The sequence below is a fragment of the Danio rerio genome, chromosome 19, assembly GCF_049306965.1.
Source record: "Danio rerio strain Tuebingen ecotype United States chromosome 19, GRCz12tu, whole genome shotgun sequence".
Classification (NCBI taxonomy): Eukaryota; Metazoa; Chordata; class Actinopteri; order Cypriniformes; family Danionidae; genus Danio; species Danio rerio.
The window spans coordinates 21,042,501-21,059,746 of NC_133194.1; the positions used below are offsets into that span (position 1 = coordinate 21,042,501).

General features: G+C 35.9%; 1 protein-coding gene across 5 annotated transcripts; it reads left to right on the forward strand.

Moving 5' to 3' along the window:
• The first annotated feature begins 5,536 nt into the window (after window positions 1-5,536).
• ddah2 (DDAH family member 2, ADMA-independent) lies at window positions 5,537-15,946 on the forward strand. 5 transcript variants are annotated; one of them, XM_073931238.1, is made up of 6 exons: window positions 5,537-5,569; window positions 6,761-7,292; window positions 7,561-7,749; window positions 8,540-8,659; window positions 11,704-11,847; window positions 15,543-15,946. In XM_073931238.1, the coding sequence occupies exons 2-6, from the start codon at window positions 7,002-7,004 to the stop codon at window positions 15,657-15,659; spliced, it is 861 nt and encodes a 286-aa protein (XP_073787339.1). In that variant the 5' UTR covers window positions 5,537-5,569; window positions 6,761-7,001; the 3' UTR covers window positions 15,660-15,946.
• The last annotated feature ends 1,300 nt before the right edge of the window (window positions 15,947-17,246 follow it).

The following is a 17,246-nucleotide window of genomic DNA, read 5'->3' on the forward strand; positions in this document are numbered from 1 at the left end:
ATACATATGTTACATGTAAAAATATTTTTATTACATATAATGTATTATTGCCTATTAACTTATTATTTCCTTCATCATAAATTAATCTATTATATAAATTAAAACTGTCCAAATTAGATTGTTTAGCAAGGCCAGTAAATGAGAATTTGCCATATTATTGACAGATGACTGATCAGCTATAATGACTGATTAAAAACTATTATATTGAATGCCGATCGGACACAATGCTCCCCATTCGGCCGTCTCAATCGTAATATTTGTGAAATAAAGTAAAGTAAACACTATTGTTTATTGTGTACAATATTTGTTAATCATATATATCAAAATATATTGATGACGATGTTCAAAAAGACGTTAATAACATTAACATCCGTCGTAACCATATATGGTTTGCCTAGATTGTGTGTCCTAGATTGTGTGTGCGGGCCTGCAGCTGGATATATCTCATATTTGGCCCATTCTGACATAAGCCACCTTTAACTGTGGCCAGTTTTACTCATTCAAAACACTCAACAAAAATTGCTGCGAGTGTCACATTCATTGGGTGGGAAAAAGGCGGAGGGCTCAGGTGCAGGGAAAATTGATTTTTATTTATAATAAAATAAAGGACAAATAATATAAAAGAACAAACACCAAGACGAGAGCACGCATGATAAACACGCCCAGACCTCGCACGCCCTCATCAAGCTGGAGCACACATGGCCCAAGCGCGGTCGTGAGGGCGCTCATACAAAAGACGCACAATGACAGAAAATGAGTGCTCAACCCTAAGAAAACTCGAGCTAAACACAATATACAAGACATGACAGGACTTGTGTCTGGACTCTGGATCTGCCACCAAAAAAAAGAATTAACAAGACTAGAGTAGCAGAACCCTGACAGCGAGTGACACAGAAAAAAAATCAAATCAGAACCGCTGAGTTAAATCAGATGCTAATAATCTTTATAATAATGACTTGTATTCAAAATTATTGATTTGTAGATTATGTATGTTATACATGGATTGTATATTAAACATTTTAATTCTCTTGACTCTGGCAAGGTGCTTATGTTGACTTTTGTAAGTAGCCTATGTAATGTTTTTTACATAAAGTATTGCATTGCCCAGTGGGTAACTTGATGTCAAAACAACATCATATTGATATCAAACATGTCATCAAATTGATTGTAATTTAAACATTAAATTTTATAAAGGCAGTTGAGGTCTAATAATCTGTGAGTTTAACTTACTAAATTACTGATCATTTTGTTATGGAATCATAAAAAATGATAATTAACAATATTTTAAGTTGGAATTTATGAAGTTACAGCAAAAATGTTAAAAAACAAATTTCAAATTGGAATTACTGTAGTTTTGTAAATAAGTAAAACAAAAAAAGTCAGAAACAATTTATTGTTGTGGATTCATTGAACTTTTTTCATTTAGAGCTTTTTATTTACAGTTTTGACACACACACCCAAAAGAAGTGGCTACAAATGGTTTAAAAGCACCAACCAAGCAGAAGACATATTTAAAAAAAAAATTAATATCAATGTGATATTGTGCATATATTATTGGGGAAGTAATTACAACCCAAGTTATTTTGCTCCTTTGCTTTAAAGGAGTCAAATAAACATTTCCATCAGGGGTCACTCACCACTTTCAGTCGTCTTGCAGATTTGAGCATTAAACAGGCCTTAATCCTCTTCAGGGTGGCTCTAAATAAATTTATAATCTGGATATCCTGCATTTTGTGTTCTGACTGCAGTGAACAGACGGCTGGCTGACTCAATAGGATGCAGCCTTTATGATGCAAGCTGAGACTGCATCTCCCAGTGATGCAGTGTCAGACACAATGCACTCACTGGAGCTAGTGACGCCACTGTGAGGGGTAGGGTTAGTGGTGAGGTTAGGTGAGCCCATTAAAAAGCATTGGATGCAGCTCAGATTGCACTGCACCAGATCTGCATTGACCCCTCTTGGCTGACTTAAAAAAAACTGTTACACTGTAAAATCCAACAGTCATCTTTATCAAATTAAATGAGTTTAGTTAACTCAAATTTTACTGAAAGTTAGATTGACTGAGTTTTTAACTAGGGCAATTTTCAACTAGGGTAAACCCCATATAAACAGTACATTAAATAAACAAAAAACAAGGGAAAACTATTATGTTTGTTGTAATTTCACTAGGAAATGTGGGCAATCAAATGCAACCAGGCATGAATATTAATGCTGCCGTGAACAATGTAATGGTTTTTCACTGGGATTGTACACTCGGGGTTTACATGAGAACAGGAAAACAATTGTCTTTGAGGCTATTGGTATGCTATTTCCATTTACTGAACTCTTATTATTCAGCTATACCTATATTCAGATTTTTTTTCATTATCTGGCACCTTTAAGACAAATTATACATTTTCATATTGTTATAATTATGTGGAAATGTTATTGTTTTTAAAAAAAGTATGCATGTACTGCATTTGTGTGTTTCTGAACACCACAGGACTGAAAGAATGTCTGCTTTTTCCAAATTACTGGTATGCATAGCACAAAATGACAGCAATCTTGTGACACAAGATCGTGACATGGCCACGATAAGCGGTTTACTAGTGATTATGGCAGAGACACTAACAAAACATACACTAATAAACTTAAGGAACACCTTGAAGACATTGCATTCATTATTACACATCATGGAATTACACATAAAGTGCAAAGAGAGAGGATTGAGTCACTTTTGTGAGGGATTTTGGTTTGAAAAAAAAAAGAAAAAGGATCAGACAGATGGTTGGTACTTTAATCCTGTCTGTCTCTCTCTTTGTCTCAATCTCTTGCTCCATCCCCCATATATGTCTCATATTGAACTGTTCTGAACAGCACTTTCCTCATGCCTGTGAAAAAAGCCATATATTTCATGTCCAAACATAAATTTCATATTCATAAAATAAAAATGCTCCTTTATTACCTTTATGCCAATGGCATAAAATCCACTTAATCTTGATTTTAATAGTGATATTACCTTATTCACTTTCTTTTCGCCTTAGTCCCTTTATTAATCTGGGGTCGCCACAGCGGAATGAACCATCAACTTATCCAGCATTTGTTTTATGCAGCGGGTGCCCTTCCAGCTGCAACCCATCTCTGGGAAACATCCACACACACTCATACCCTACGGACAATTTAGCCTACCCAATTCACCTGTGCCGCATGTCTTTGGACTGTGAGGGAAAAGTACACACTAAGTTATTAAACACTTAACTTTCTGTTGTTTTATAAATGACTAATGCTCATTAACAGCGACATGGCAAGTCACCTTTATTTACACAACCCTTTATATTGCAGTTCCACTGTAATAAACAAAGTTAAAAAAAAAAAACTATTTCAGGCAAAGTTATTCTCAAATTTCTGCTGAAAACATTCTTAAATATCTAATAAAATACTGTTTAAGGGATTAAGAGAAAGTAATGTAACAGATTTTGTCTGTAAGCAATGTTAATTTAGTTATGTAAACAATGTGTTCTAACCGCACAGAATTTCTGCATACAACCCAATATTGATGACCATTAATTATCTTCTGCAGCTTTTTTCTGCTGTCTGGTGTGCATGTGGTGATCTTGAATAAATCCAATGAGTAAATGAATCAGTGACTCACTGATTAAGAGTCACTTAATGCCACCTTCTGATACAGTGAAAGCAGAAAGTGTCAACTGTACTGTTGTATATAACAGCAATTTCAGAACAAGAAGATGAATAAAAATTGTTTGATAGTGCTTCGACTCATGACGTTCAAATATTGGACACCCCAATTAGTTTTGGCATACTATTATCCTGGAGTAAATATCTGATCAGCTGATGAGTTCATGAAGAATGGACCAATGGACCAAGTCAATATCAAGTCATTTCAATTTGTGATTTTAATTTTAAATGGTCTATTCCAGAGATTGATTTTTATACTTTTGTCAAAGACATGAAATATCATGGAGTTTTGATTGTTGTTTTAAATTAAATTTTCCATTTTTTAAATGTCATTTTTCTAAAACATTTTATTACTATTATTATTATTATTATTATTATTATTATTGCATTGTTTCACACCTGACGACGCAGTGAATGGGTGTGTATGGATGTTTCCCGGAGATGGGTTGTAGCTGGAAAGGCATCCGCTTTTTGAAACATGTTTGATAATTTGGCAGTTCATTCCGCTGTGGCGACCCCAGATTAATAAAGGGACGAAGCCGAAAAAGAAAATGAACGAATGTGATATGTATTGTGTTTTTTTCAGCTTCATCGTCAACTGGCAATCTCTAAAAATGCAGTCATCAGACTGTTAATAAGGACCAATATTGAGCTTTGGCTTCAAAATGACCACTTCAATGACTGGTGTTTAAAAATTAGATGACGGAAATACAAAATGTAAAGTCTGTAAAAATACTATCAAGCTATAAATGTGGTAGAGGGCACACAGGGCCTAATTGCATCCAGAGTCTTCACAAGGATTTTAACTAATCACTGGCAAAGTCCATTGTGTCCTGCCTGAAGACCTCCACCATAGTCCCCTTGCCGAAGAAGTTCCACAACTACAGGCCAGTGGCGCTTACCCCAGTGGTAATAAAGTGCTTTGATTAACTGGTCCACAACAAAAACAGCAACCCTACACTGCAGCCCGGACCCCCACCTGTATGCCAAGAGCAGATAGCTACACAGCAGACACTGCAGCCACACCACTTCATAGCATGTTATTACAGCTGGGAGCAATGTGCAGATGCTTTGTGTAGATTACAGTGCGACATTTAACACCATCCTTCCACACAGACTGAGAGATTTGGGGCTTACACATTCCACCTGCATGTGGATAAGCAGGTTCCTCTGTGATCGCAGACATAGTTAGAATTGGACATTACACATGTACAGTGTCCCGTCCGTCTCAGTACCAGCTCAGTCCAGGGCATGCTGAATCTCTTGCTTTACTCTACTTTCATTGTACCTGTGATGGGTTGTCATTTTCCATTTTGCTGTTCCCAAAATTATGCAAGGCGCAGCAGCGGTCTGATTTTATTTTTTATCCATTCATTATTGGTCATGGAAATAAGCATTTCAGTGAAACTCCCTGGGAAAAGTCAGGGAATTTTATATTTAGCTTAGGGAACCCTGCAATGCCTTTTTAAAATTATTGCTAAATCATGAATCACAATGTGCTATTAATGCTTAAATCACAGAAAGTTATATTTTTCATTTGAGAGAGCATTTATTAACATTAGAGAGTTAATAATTTTCAGAAAAGGCTAGAAATGTTAAATGCTCAGATGGCACCCCCACGTCTGTCATCTGTCCGACCCTAAAGCGCAACATAAATACTCTTGATAAAACAGGGATGACAAAGTTAACCCCGACCTACTTATTAAAAGAGCGGATTAGCGAATAACTGCAAATAAAACACGTGCGGTCATAGCTCAAAATTCACTAATCACGTTGTCTAATAAGAACAGCAGACCACAGCTTCGTTGATTTTTCGATCCAAGAAAGTTTCGTTATATGTTAAAAAGAAATATAGGGAGCGGTGGAGGTGTGGCATTGTGAACAACAAGAGGGGTAGGTGGAAAATCCTAAAATATGGTTTGGATTGTTTTTTTATGCGGATCAGAGTCGGGCAGATTTTAAGAATTGTTGTCCAACTTCGTCTCAGGAGGTAAGAAGTTTGTTAAAGAACAATTTAGGATTCGTTTTAAAGTACGTTCCTGTTAGATCTCTCTTTGTTTAACGTAAGCAGTGATAAGTAAATCTCCAAAAGGCAGGATGTGTTGAGGGGGAAGGGAAATAGTCGAGGTTAGGAGTAGATAATAACGGTACTTTATTTTGTAAGCCCGAATGTGTACTTGGACATTACAGTGAAAGGACATCGAGTTTACTTGTTTGATTGTGTGTAAGGTAGGACGGTTCACAATTTGTTGTATTTCAACAGGGCGTCAACTTTGGCAGCCCCGACAGCTTTGGACAAACTGTTGTTTAGGGACAAACGTTTTTCCAGAACGCCGTTTAAAATATAAATGGTTCATGTTTGTTATTATTAATATTATCATTAAAAACTGGTTCATTGGTCTAGTTGTAATTTATTTAATGTTTACACCACTATGTTTATATGCTGCTTAATACAGCGACTGTATGCTATATGTGTCCGTATATCCAACTGTTAAGTTAATTCCAGACATTCCTGATCCGATAATTTGCATTTGAAATAAGATGTGTTTGTAAACTACGTGTGTATTTTGTCATCCAAGTTAAGACTACATGTTGAGGCAGGTTTAAGCAAAGAAAACGTGTCAACAACTTGGTAAACTATTTGCTTGTCTGCCTAATAAAGCAAGTGGGCAATTCCATGAGGATTTTTTTAAAAGCATAGGTGCTTATTCATTTGTTTAGTTCATTCACACTCCTGATGGTCTGAGGTGGTTTATCGTTTCTGAAAGCGTAAACCGATGTGGACTGAGACATTACACCATATTTTAAGTTTGAAGTAGATGACGAAGTCCAATTTGTAGTTTAAGTTTATTATTTTTGTTATTCTGTTAGCTAAAATGAGGATCAGCTCCATATTTTGCTCTCAAAGTGCACTTGGTAATTTACTTTTCAAAATGTTTGTACAGAAAAACAAATCCCCTAATCCCACTGGAGGATGAGATTCAAGGCCCAAATATTAACTGAGGATTAGTTCTTGTTGTTTTATTTTTATTTTTTGTTTAAAGCTTTTAATATTGTTTTCTCTCCATTTATTTTCTCTCTTAGGGGCAAACACTTCTTGTCATCTTCGAATCCCCTGGTCAGAAAAGTCGAGCATGATTTCCTGAACTATTTTTCATCTTTTGAAGCTTCTTATCATTTTTACAGATTGACTGTTCGTTACACCCTTAAACGTAATCAGTTTGCATGACTTCAATAACAGCCACTCACACACACATTCTCTTAAGCTTATATAAGATTCACCAGCCACCGATCATACTTCAACCACATTCATTGAGAGGCCAGCATGGCCAATATATATCCATATGGCTGCTTTACTCATGCTATTGTTAGAGGTATCCCAGAATCCTTTGGGAAGCTGGCAGAGGGTGGAGATGGATTTCAGACTGATATTGCCAAGGCCAAGCGTCAGATGGGGGTGTTGACAGGTGCATTAAGGCAAAAGGTGGGACTACAGTTGATTGAAATACAGGTAGATTCTGATCTGCCTGAGAGCTGGCGAATCGAAGACATTGCTGTTATCCAAGGTGACACAGCGCTCATTACACGACCCTTCAAACAGCAGAGATGCTGTGAGGTAAGTGGTAGACACAAGATGTACTCTATGAAATGTTTTTTCATTTTTTTTCTAAATAAAATGATGATTTTTGTAGTATGTTTTACAAGAATATATTTCTTTTTTCAATTTTACCCTTTCGTGTTTAATTCAGTGCTACTTGACAATTGTTTGTCAAATTTTGTACCAAATATCAAATTGTAATTATTTAAAAAAAAAAAAAAAAACTCGTAAAATAAAAATAAAGTGCAAAAGATGTAGAAATTGATCATAACAAAAATTTGTTTAGGCAGAGGCTGTGCGGCGAGTCCTAAATGAACTGAACATGACGGTGGTGGAAATGGGCGAAGAGGAAGGGGGTTCTGGTGGAGCCACTCTTGAAGGAAGTGATGTCCTTTTTACTGGAAAAGAGTTCTTCGTGGGCATTTCCAAACATACAAATCACCGGGGAGCAGAAATTCTGGCTGACACCTTCAGGGTGAGCAGTATTTTATTGAATTAGTTCTCTTAGTATGGATTTATTAGAACATTGTATATGTAGGAGTCATTATGCACATTACACATTGTCAGGGGCATTTTCAGGGGAAAAGTGAATGCGGCCCTTGCCTGGCTGCCCTCAAAAATCCTGAAATATTGTTTTTATTATTTTTATAGATCTGTATTTTCTTGATCTGCATGTAATAGTCTAATCCCTGCTATTTTAACAAGCTTCTGGAACTGACAACCCTACATGTCTGCAATGATGTCTTCTCATTGGCACAGCACAGTGTGCACAAAAATGTTGATGATTGTATTGGTTGCTGAGGAACAATGCTAATTAGCTGTGTAAGGGATAATGGTCTTAGCGCAGAGGAGCTAGAGTCTAGTGTGTTAAGCTAGACATGACATAAAATTAGAAATGCCAAAATGTTCAAACAGAAAGGATGTTGCCAAAAAGGAAACAAGAGGAAAAGAGAGAGCAGAGTAAACAGGATAAAGGAAACAACTTCTTACATTATATATATATATATATATATATATATATATATATATATATATATATACACTCACACACACACACACACACACATACACATACACAAACACACATACACACACAGGGGTTGGACAATAAAACTGAAACGCCTGGTTTTAGACCACAGTAATTCATTAGTATGGTGTAGGGCCTTCTTTTATGGCAAATACAGCATCAGTTAGTTTGGGAATAACAGATGCAAGTCCTGCACAGTGGGAAGGGTTTTCATTTAACACTAGCTATATTTGCCCAGGACTTTGCTGTTTCCACTGTGCCAGTGTGTGGAGGCTCTCGTCTGAAGAACATCTGCTCCATGGGTGGTCCCGATACCATCATTATTAGCAACAGTGATGGGGCAAAGAAAACACTCAGAGTAAGTGTTCAGTTACTTTTATAAGTTATCAGTTACAGTTACTTTTATTTTTTTGTTATTTATTTATTTTTTATACTGGAAATGACACCGGTTCCTCTCAGAATATAATAAGGTGAAGTCGACAAGGCATTGTTGTGAAAAATATTTCTCGCCTTTTATTTACCTTTAAACAAAAAAACAGAAGCTCTCTGCTCTTGGTTTGTGGACAGTCATGGTTAAGATAAAGAAGCTCTGTGAGTACCTGTTGTTTGGCATTGTGGCTACTTAAAAGACAGGAAACTGCTATAAGACCATATCTATGTGTTAAAAGTTCCATTGGCTACAGAGCAAAGTGTTTTTAAAAATATAAAATGTACCACGCAATGAAAAATCTCAGCAGACCTGATTGGAAGCCACAAGTGGAGGATGGTGAGAGTGGTTAAAAAAAAAGTTCATCCTAATGAATCTGGGCTCTGCTGTTGGCAACATAAGGCAGACTGTTCAACAGACACTGATGGATTGCATTGACGCAGACCAAGGAGGACACCGGCTCTCCTGACACACAAAAGCCCACTTGGCCTTTGCAAATGCTCATCTGGACAAAGATAATTTCTGGTCTTTTGTTTTATTTTGAGATGAAGCAAAAATGTAATTATTTGGCCATGATTTAGACTTTATTTGCCATAAAAAAACAAATAAAGTTAATGACGTCCTTCAACCTTAAGGATATCATCACACTGTCAAACATGGTGGTAAGAACCTAGTGTTTTGATAGGTGTTTTTCAGCCATTGTATCAGGAAACCTTATCACAGTAAATGGCACCATGAAAGAGGAGTAATACATAAAAATTCTCAACAACAACATCAGGCAGTCTGCAGAGAAACTTGGCCTTGGCCACCAGTGGACATTTTAGCATGACAACAAACCAAAACACACAGCCAAAGTAATGAAGAAATGGTTACCAGACAAAAACATTAATGTTTTGCAGTGGCCCAGCCAGAGTCCTAACTTAAATCCAGTTAAGAATCTGTGGAGAGAGATAAAGATTGTAAAATTGTGAGAATTTGAGCTCATTGTTAAAGAAGAATGAGCAAAAATACCAGTGGAAACATGCAAAAACTGGTCCGCAACTATAGCAGAAGTTTGATTGCTGTAATAACCAATAAACATTTTCCTATTAATTAGTGAAAAGGGTATGGATAGTTTTAAAGGGTCACGAAAGACCAAACACATTTTTTAGCTGTTGACAGTCGTGAATGTGTCCCACACTGCTAAAAACACTATTAGGACACATATATTTCATTAAAAAGTTAAAATTGGTTGTTTTTGTGTTTTTCGAGCAAATTCGTACTTCCGGTTTGAAATGAATTTTTGAAGCTGCGTCACGGCCATGAGATCTTAGCGCGTACTCCAGCATGTAGACTGGACTTCTGTACCTGAGAGAACCCTATTACGTCTCTGAGTGTGCTGCATTCATTCATGAGTAAGACTTGGTTCAAACCAATCAGCGCGCTCTATTGTATATGCGGTTCAACTTCATTAATATGTATGCTAGCTTTAAATACTGTTTGTACCTGAAACAGTGTTCAGATGGCAGAGACGACATGTTGTGTTGCCAAAACAAGTGGGAAAAGAATAAGAATTGTTTGGAGATAAGGGTCATTAGTGTTGCTTTATATTGTGCTGCAACGAAGGTTTTGTTTTCATTTTCCAGCTATGAGAGCGCAACTGGACTCACGTGTGGATCAGTGCACGCGACAGAAATACTTTTGTACGGAACATTTTTTACTCGAGAGCTTTTCGCATCTGGAAATTGTGAAATCCGGATTTGCTGCTCGTCTCCTTTTATATAAGACGCCGCTCCAGTTGGTGTTGATAGTCCTGTCTCTACAGATTTGGTAATTGTGTTCGATCAGTGCCCTTTCTTTGTTCATTCAGATGGCAAAGGTATTGTTTGAATCGTCAGCAGTATTCTTTCAGTGTTTAAAAACAGATCTTAGTCAAAATGATTTCTAAGTTACATAGTTTACATTAATATCACTACAATATTAGGACTGAAAGATCTGCTGTAAATGCTGCTCTCTGAGTGTAAATGTGAACACTGCAAGCAAACTATTACCGACCGTTGTGTTTAATTTTCCCCGCATTTTGTGACAGGATAGTCTACACACACACACGGCTTTCTGACTTTCTGAGTTACTAAGAAATGCAGAGTTTTTTTCTCTTTTACAAAGTGCGGTCACAAACATTCCACCATCATTAAACATAGTCACTGTCTTTCTCCCCTCCGTGTGTTAGTTTTGCCTCTGTGAAAATCAGCGCGTGCCCAAAAGGAAACTCCCATTTTTATTCAAATCCTTCCCCTTTTCCCTCCCCCAACACTCCCACCCAAACAGAGCTAGACACACCCACTTTCCTGACTTTACTACTAGAAGTGTGAAAACACCCTGCTGTAACAGGGGGGTTTCATGGCCCTTTAAACATGCCAAAAGTTTTTTCCACAATAATGCCTCTTCTGGGCAACATGGTCAGCTGGCATTTCTGTGTGGAGTTTGCATATTCTCCCTGTGTTTTTGTGGGGTTCCTCTGGGTGCTCCGGTTTTCCCCCACTGTCCAAAGTTATGCCGTACAGGTGAAGTGAATAAACTTAATATGTGTGTGAATGTGGAAGTTTATGGTGTTTCCCAGTGCTGGGATGCAGCGGGAAGGGCATCTGCTGTGTAAAACATATGCTGGATAAGTTGCCAGTTCATTCAGCTGTGGTGACCCCTGCTGAATAAAGGGACTAGGCCAAAGGAATATGAATGAATAAATGAATGATGCCTCATTGTCACATACTCATGCATTGTCTTTTGGCAGAAGCCTCTGTTATTTCCAAAAAACTTTTATTCAACCAGCATGTTTAAGTCAGAATTTCCCAGTGGTATGAATAATTTTGACCTTGACAGTATAATGTCACATAATCTATATGTAAAATGTTTATGCAGCTTTTCTGTGGATTATACAGCTTTTTAAATCAAAGTGATGCAATTATTCTTACACACTCAGCATTTTTGTGTTACAGGTGATGGAGCAGCTATCTGACCATCATTATGAGATCTTGTCAGTATCTGAGGAGGTTGCTGCCAACTGTATATATATCAGAGGTCCTGCTAAAGTGGACTATCTCCTCCATCCCACAGCTGAGGAGTGCTCTGACAGTATTGCGGTGAGAAAAAGGGAATATACAGTATATCTAAAAATTATGATTAGTATATCACTACAATCAACACAAAATTGAAATGTTTCTTACAATATACGACTATGTCGGTGACAATCTTGGTCCACACAGAAATAACTGTAATTGGATGAGTGAGGGCAGATTACATAAGCTTTTGACTGAGAAATCTATTGTGGCCAGTTCTATACATATACTGTAGGTGTAAGCCTCACTCAGACATATAAACAACACTTGAATATTTTTCATTATTGCATTTACATTTACTATTTTTTTGTCCGTTTTTCATTATTTCAGTTTTTTCAAATGCAAATGCTTTTGTTCAAAGCGGCTTATTCAATTCAAGTTTACTTGTATAGCATTTTTTAAAATAATTATTGTTCTAAAGCAGCTCCACAAGAGATGCACATCGTTAAATTTGTTGCTACATCGTCACATTAAAGTCAGATAAGTTAAAGAGTTTTGTTTCTTTGATTAAGAAAAGGATTATCACTAAAGATTGATGCAACTCCACCACCATGACCAGTTTGATGAGGCTTATGCTTATAAACAAATCTGAAAGAAGTGGCTTTATTTAAACTATTACAGTGATTTGGTTTAAGCAAGATTTCGTTGCATTAGGATTATTATCTGTTATTATTTTATTGACAAGTGCTTTCAGTGGTTGTGACCTGATGTTTAAAAGGCTGACTTTTAAAAGATGTCTGTTTTCAATTATTTACTTTTTTTTTTATTTGGACGAGCAAGGGTCTATGTGGCTATAATGTGAATTTTGACTTCACTTGAGTCAAACAGTAGAAAGGACCGTGGAGATGTTGTCTGCAGTTCAGTTCACCTGAGCGTGCAGGATGACCACTCCAATGCTTCCGCCAGTGTTCAGGATAGCGGTATCGTAACAGAAACATTTTTAAAACCGTGTTTGCACATCTTACCCTTACGATAGAGAGCAGGGTGTTTGATGTCCTGAACAGTTTGCGGGTGTCTGAAGTGTTGTTGATTTTGTTATGGTAGTATAGGGCTTTGGCAAATGGAGTTGGGAGGCAAATAATGCAAATTGAGATTAATACATGCTTAAAGTTTACTGCAAATTAAATATTGACATGATGAAATATTTCTGGTACTAACCTTAGTTAGAAAATTAGAAATGTAGAAAAAGAATTCATTATAATTATTGTTTAAATTATATAATTTTAAATTTACTGCTTGGAGATCTAATCAGGTGTTAGTGTATTGTGTAGATCAATCTTGTTCCTGGAGTGTTTGATCAGGGTTGGAGCTGAACTCTGTTGCCAGGAACAGAACTAGTCACTCCTGGTGGTGTAGATTGTGCAGATGCTGGAATTATTGTACCATTATACCATTATTGTGACTATGAAGGATCCCTTTTTTAAAATATGGTTTGTTTTAATGCCGCAAATTTCTCACTTCAAAGTTTTTGTTGATTATGTAATTTTTTTAACAAAACACTTTTTAAAAAAAAAAATCTATTGCTGATTTTGCAGTAAACATTATTTTATTATTTAAACACCACAGAGACATTAATTCCTTACTCAGTATTGTTCTGTGTTCCATGCTTCCATGTTGTTATCTAAGCTTTACTTGTCCTTTTACCTTTACTTTACTTTTACCTGTCTAAATGACCCTCATCTGATAAATTTTTGAAGGCAGTAATGATAAATCCTTCACTCTCTGTGATATCTTACAACCTTTTATGTTTGTGTATATATATATATATATATATATATATATATATATATATATATATATATATATATATATATATATATATATATATATATATATATATATAATTTTTATCCAGATTATATCCTTTTTTTAAATTGTATATTTTCTCTCAAGCTCAGATGCACAAATATTATCAACATCTGAGAAAATAACGAGACTGAAATATTGTGCTGTATTGTCCAGTTTGAGTTTCATTGTAAAAGTTATTTTGCATTGGACATGATGGCTTTAAAGAACTGGGCAAGGCTGCTGGGCATTAGAGAATCATTCTATGGTAGTGGTTCTCAAACATTTTTCACCAAGAAACATCTCGGAAAACATTTGTCTCTCCAAGTACCACCATTATTACCTGCATTAACATACAGTAGCTTAGTAGGCTAAATTATTTAGCTACAGCTCTCCACAATTAAAAATAAATAAAAATGCGACTTTTTTTCCTAATAAGAATATTTATTTTTGTCTGCAGTTTGAACATTAACACTGCTTGTTATGTGCTTACAGGTAAATAAAAAAAAAGATAATCATTAAATTAAAATGTGATGTACTTTTAAAAAGATTAATAAAATGGGTAACATCCTGTACTTAAATTTAAAGTATTAACATATAGGGCCCTATTATACACACCGTGCAGGGCGCGACGCAATTGTTGTTTGCTAGTTACAGCTTGGCGCAAGAGTCGTTTTATTGCTTTGCACCACGTTAAATAGCAAATGCATTTGCGCTTATATGTGCGCCCATAGGTGTTCTGGTCTAAAAAAGGAGGCGTGTTGAGGCGCATCCCTGACACGTTGCTATTTTGAGGAACTATAATAGTTGTTATAATAATGTTATTATTAGTAGTAGTATTTATTATATACATATTTGTATTTGTTTTATTAAAAACAAGCTTAGATTTGCCCACCTGTCAGGTTTTAGACCATATGGGGCATAGCTTGTGTATTTGGAAAAAAAACTCAATTTTTGAACACACTTCTTTATTATTGTTCATTTACTAATTTGCTGGAAATTAGAACTGAATTTAGAAATAGTTTTGAAACAAATCTTTGTGCTCAACAAACGAAATTAATTATTTATAGGTTAATGGATGTCATACAAGTTTGCCTATCCACGAGAGTGAAAGTGAAAAGTAAAGAATAAGGAGGCTCATCTCTCATTCTTGAAGCGCTCCGTATTTCCACTTACAAAGTCTGTCATGTAAATAGCAAATGCGCTATGGCACGACGCAACTGACTCTTAAAGGGAATGGGAGATGAGACTGATTGGTTTATTCTCAAAACATACCTAAAACTCATTAAGAGAATAAGCAAACCCTGTTAGACAACGCCCCACGACGCAAGGCAGATTTTTCCATCCTCAAAATAGCAAAAGTGGATTCTGACACACCCTAAATGCGATTGCGCCCTGCGCTTTGGACTTTGCTCATGGATCGTCAAAATAGAAATGAAATGAACAAAATAAATGAACACAGGGTAAAAGTTTTACTGCAAGAAACACCTGTGACAAGTATTATTATTAAGCACTGCATGCTTCAGCCATTGCAGGAAGCAGATTTGCTTTTAGCAGCTGATGATGTGATGTACTGAATACTCTAATGACAGCGGTGTGATAGTACGCTCCAGGGAACAGCCAATGCTTGTGGTCGTACGGGTCAAAGGGTTAAAAGTTCTGTTCTAAGGCATTCCGGAGAGCAGTAAATAATATGGTTGCTTGATGTAGTATCTTCTATCCTTCTGAATGTGCTTTGAATGCACAAAAGTGTAAATGCTAATGTTAGTAAGTAATTTGATAAGTTAAAATTGTTCGCATCAGTTGTCTTCTGGCAGGTACTTTAAAAAAGACATGAAAGAAGTTTTCTTTTTTTCAAAACTGATTATAAACGATGAATGGTTATATGAAGCTACATACTGTATGTTACATTTACTTACCATTCTCTGTTTTAGGCCTTTCAGCGTTTGACAGACTACACCTTGCTGCCCACAGCCTGCAGTGAGGCCTCCAAACTCGGAGGAGCGCTGTCCTCCTTTTGTCTACTCATCAACAAGAAACATACCTATTGACAATCATTGCATAATCATCTTAGATTTTTTTTTGTTCACAGTACCTTTACTTAAACAGTCATTACTTTGTGTGGTTATGGGAACATAAATGTGGCAGGCCAGTTAAAACTGGTTTGATATAGTTTGTAAATGTCCAGTTGTTTTTATGCAGTATGCTCTACTCTTGCATCCATCCTAAACTCTTTAGAGTAGGTGCACACGATGATAGTGCTATAATAAATAGCTTTGAAATAAATAACTGTTATCTCACAATGTAAATAAAGACTTAAATAATAGGTTTACTCTAACTGCTCAATCTCATGTTGTTTTGAATGTATGTTTTTTGGGTCGCACTTGACAATAAGGTTTCATTAGTTAATGTTACTAACATAAAGTGTGAATGGTACTTGTACAGCATTTATTAATCATAGTTCAACATTTAATAATGCCTTATTAAAATCCAAATTTATGCTTAATAACATTAGTTAATGCACCAAGACTTAACATGTTTCCTCCAGGTGTCCGGTTTACCCCACTGCCCAGAGACATGTGGTAAGGTAAATTGGTAAAAAGGTAAAAAGAGAATTTGGTAAACTAAATTGGCCATAGTAAATGAAGCTTTGTGTAAATGAGGGAGTGTATGTTTCCCTGTGCTGTATTGTGGCTGGAACTGCATCCGGCTCATTGCGCTGTGGCGAATTCAGAGACTAAGCCAAAGGATGGTGTGTGTAAAGTGTTAGTTTTTTTTTTTGTTCTAACTGATGCATTCTTTCACTCTGACTTTTAAGCTTAACACAGATTTAAAATATTTTCTTTTATATTTTTTATATTTTGATAGTCTTTAGAATTTGTCCCTCAGGGACTCCTGTTTTCCCCATTTCTAATTGTAGCACAGGTGAACTGTGCATACAAAAATGGTAATGTGTATATAGCCTTCTTTGTATGTCTTCTGCTGACGTCCTGTTGCCACACTTTTCTCCCTTGGCTTGTTTTTTTTTTTTTTTTTTTTTTTTGCTTGTCCAGTAATCCTCATAGGCCTACATCATGTCTAATGTGTTATTTTTAAAATGTATTTTAGGGGTCATTCCTGGCAAATAATAATATTTCAGTCCCCCAAATTTTTAAAGTGTTTTTTGAAAAATTACATTTTAAAAACATTTTTCATTGATTTACTTTGTACATTATAATGAATCAACAAGATTTCTACATTAAAATAATTTTTAGAATAAAAAATATAATATTTCTGTCACAAACCAAGCTATTTGTCATGTCCCTGAGGCACTTTGAAATTGCATGTAGAAAAAAATTAATAAAATGCACAGTCTAAATTTTTTCTGTATTACAACTGTTTATCTGTGTTCTTTTGTGATAAATAAATTTAAATACAAAAATAAGATTTTTTTTAATATAAAAAAAACAGGCTACAAAATTATGTCCCTCAATATAAACTCAACCCCATCACGCCAGCAATTCTCTACCTATAGCAGTTTAGACCCCACTCTTATATAACATCACAGACAGAAAGTGACATTATTCAGCTCTCTTTAACAGCATGGTGCAAAAGAAGGCTTTAATTGCTGCCATGTGGCCCTTCTCTTTTAAACCACA

Coding starts and splice junctions, on each gene's coding strand:
- ddah2 (XM_073931238.1), top strand. CDS start 7,002: ATGGCCAATATATATCCATATGGCTGCTTTACTCATGCTATTGTTAGA. Junction 7,293..7,560: donor AACAGCAGAGATGCTGTGAG/GTAAGTGGTAGA, acceptor AAATTTGTTTAG/GCAGAGGCTGTGCGGCGAGT. Junction 11,848..15,542: donor AGTGCTCTGACAGTATTGCG/GTGAGAAAAAGG, acceptor TCTCTGTTTTAG/GCCTTTCAGCGTTTGACAGA.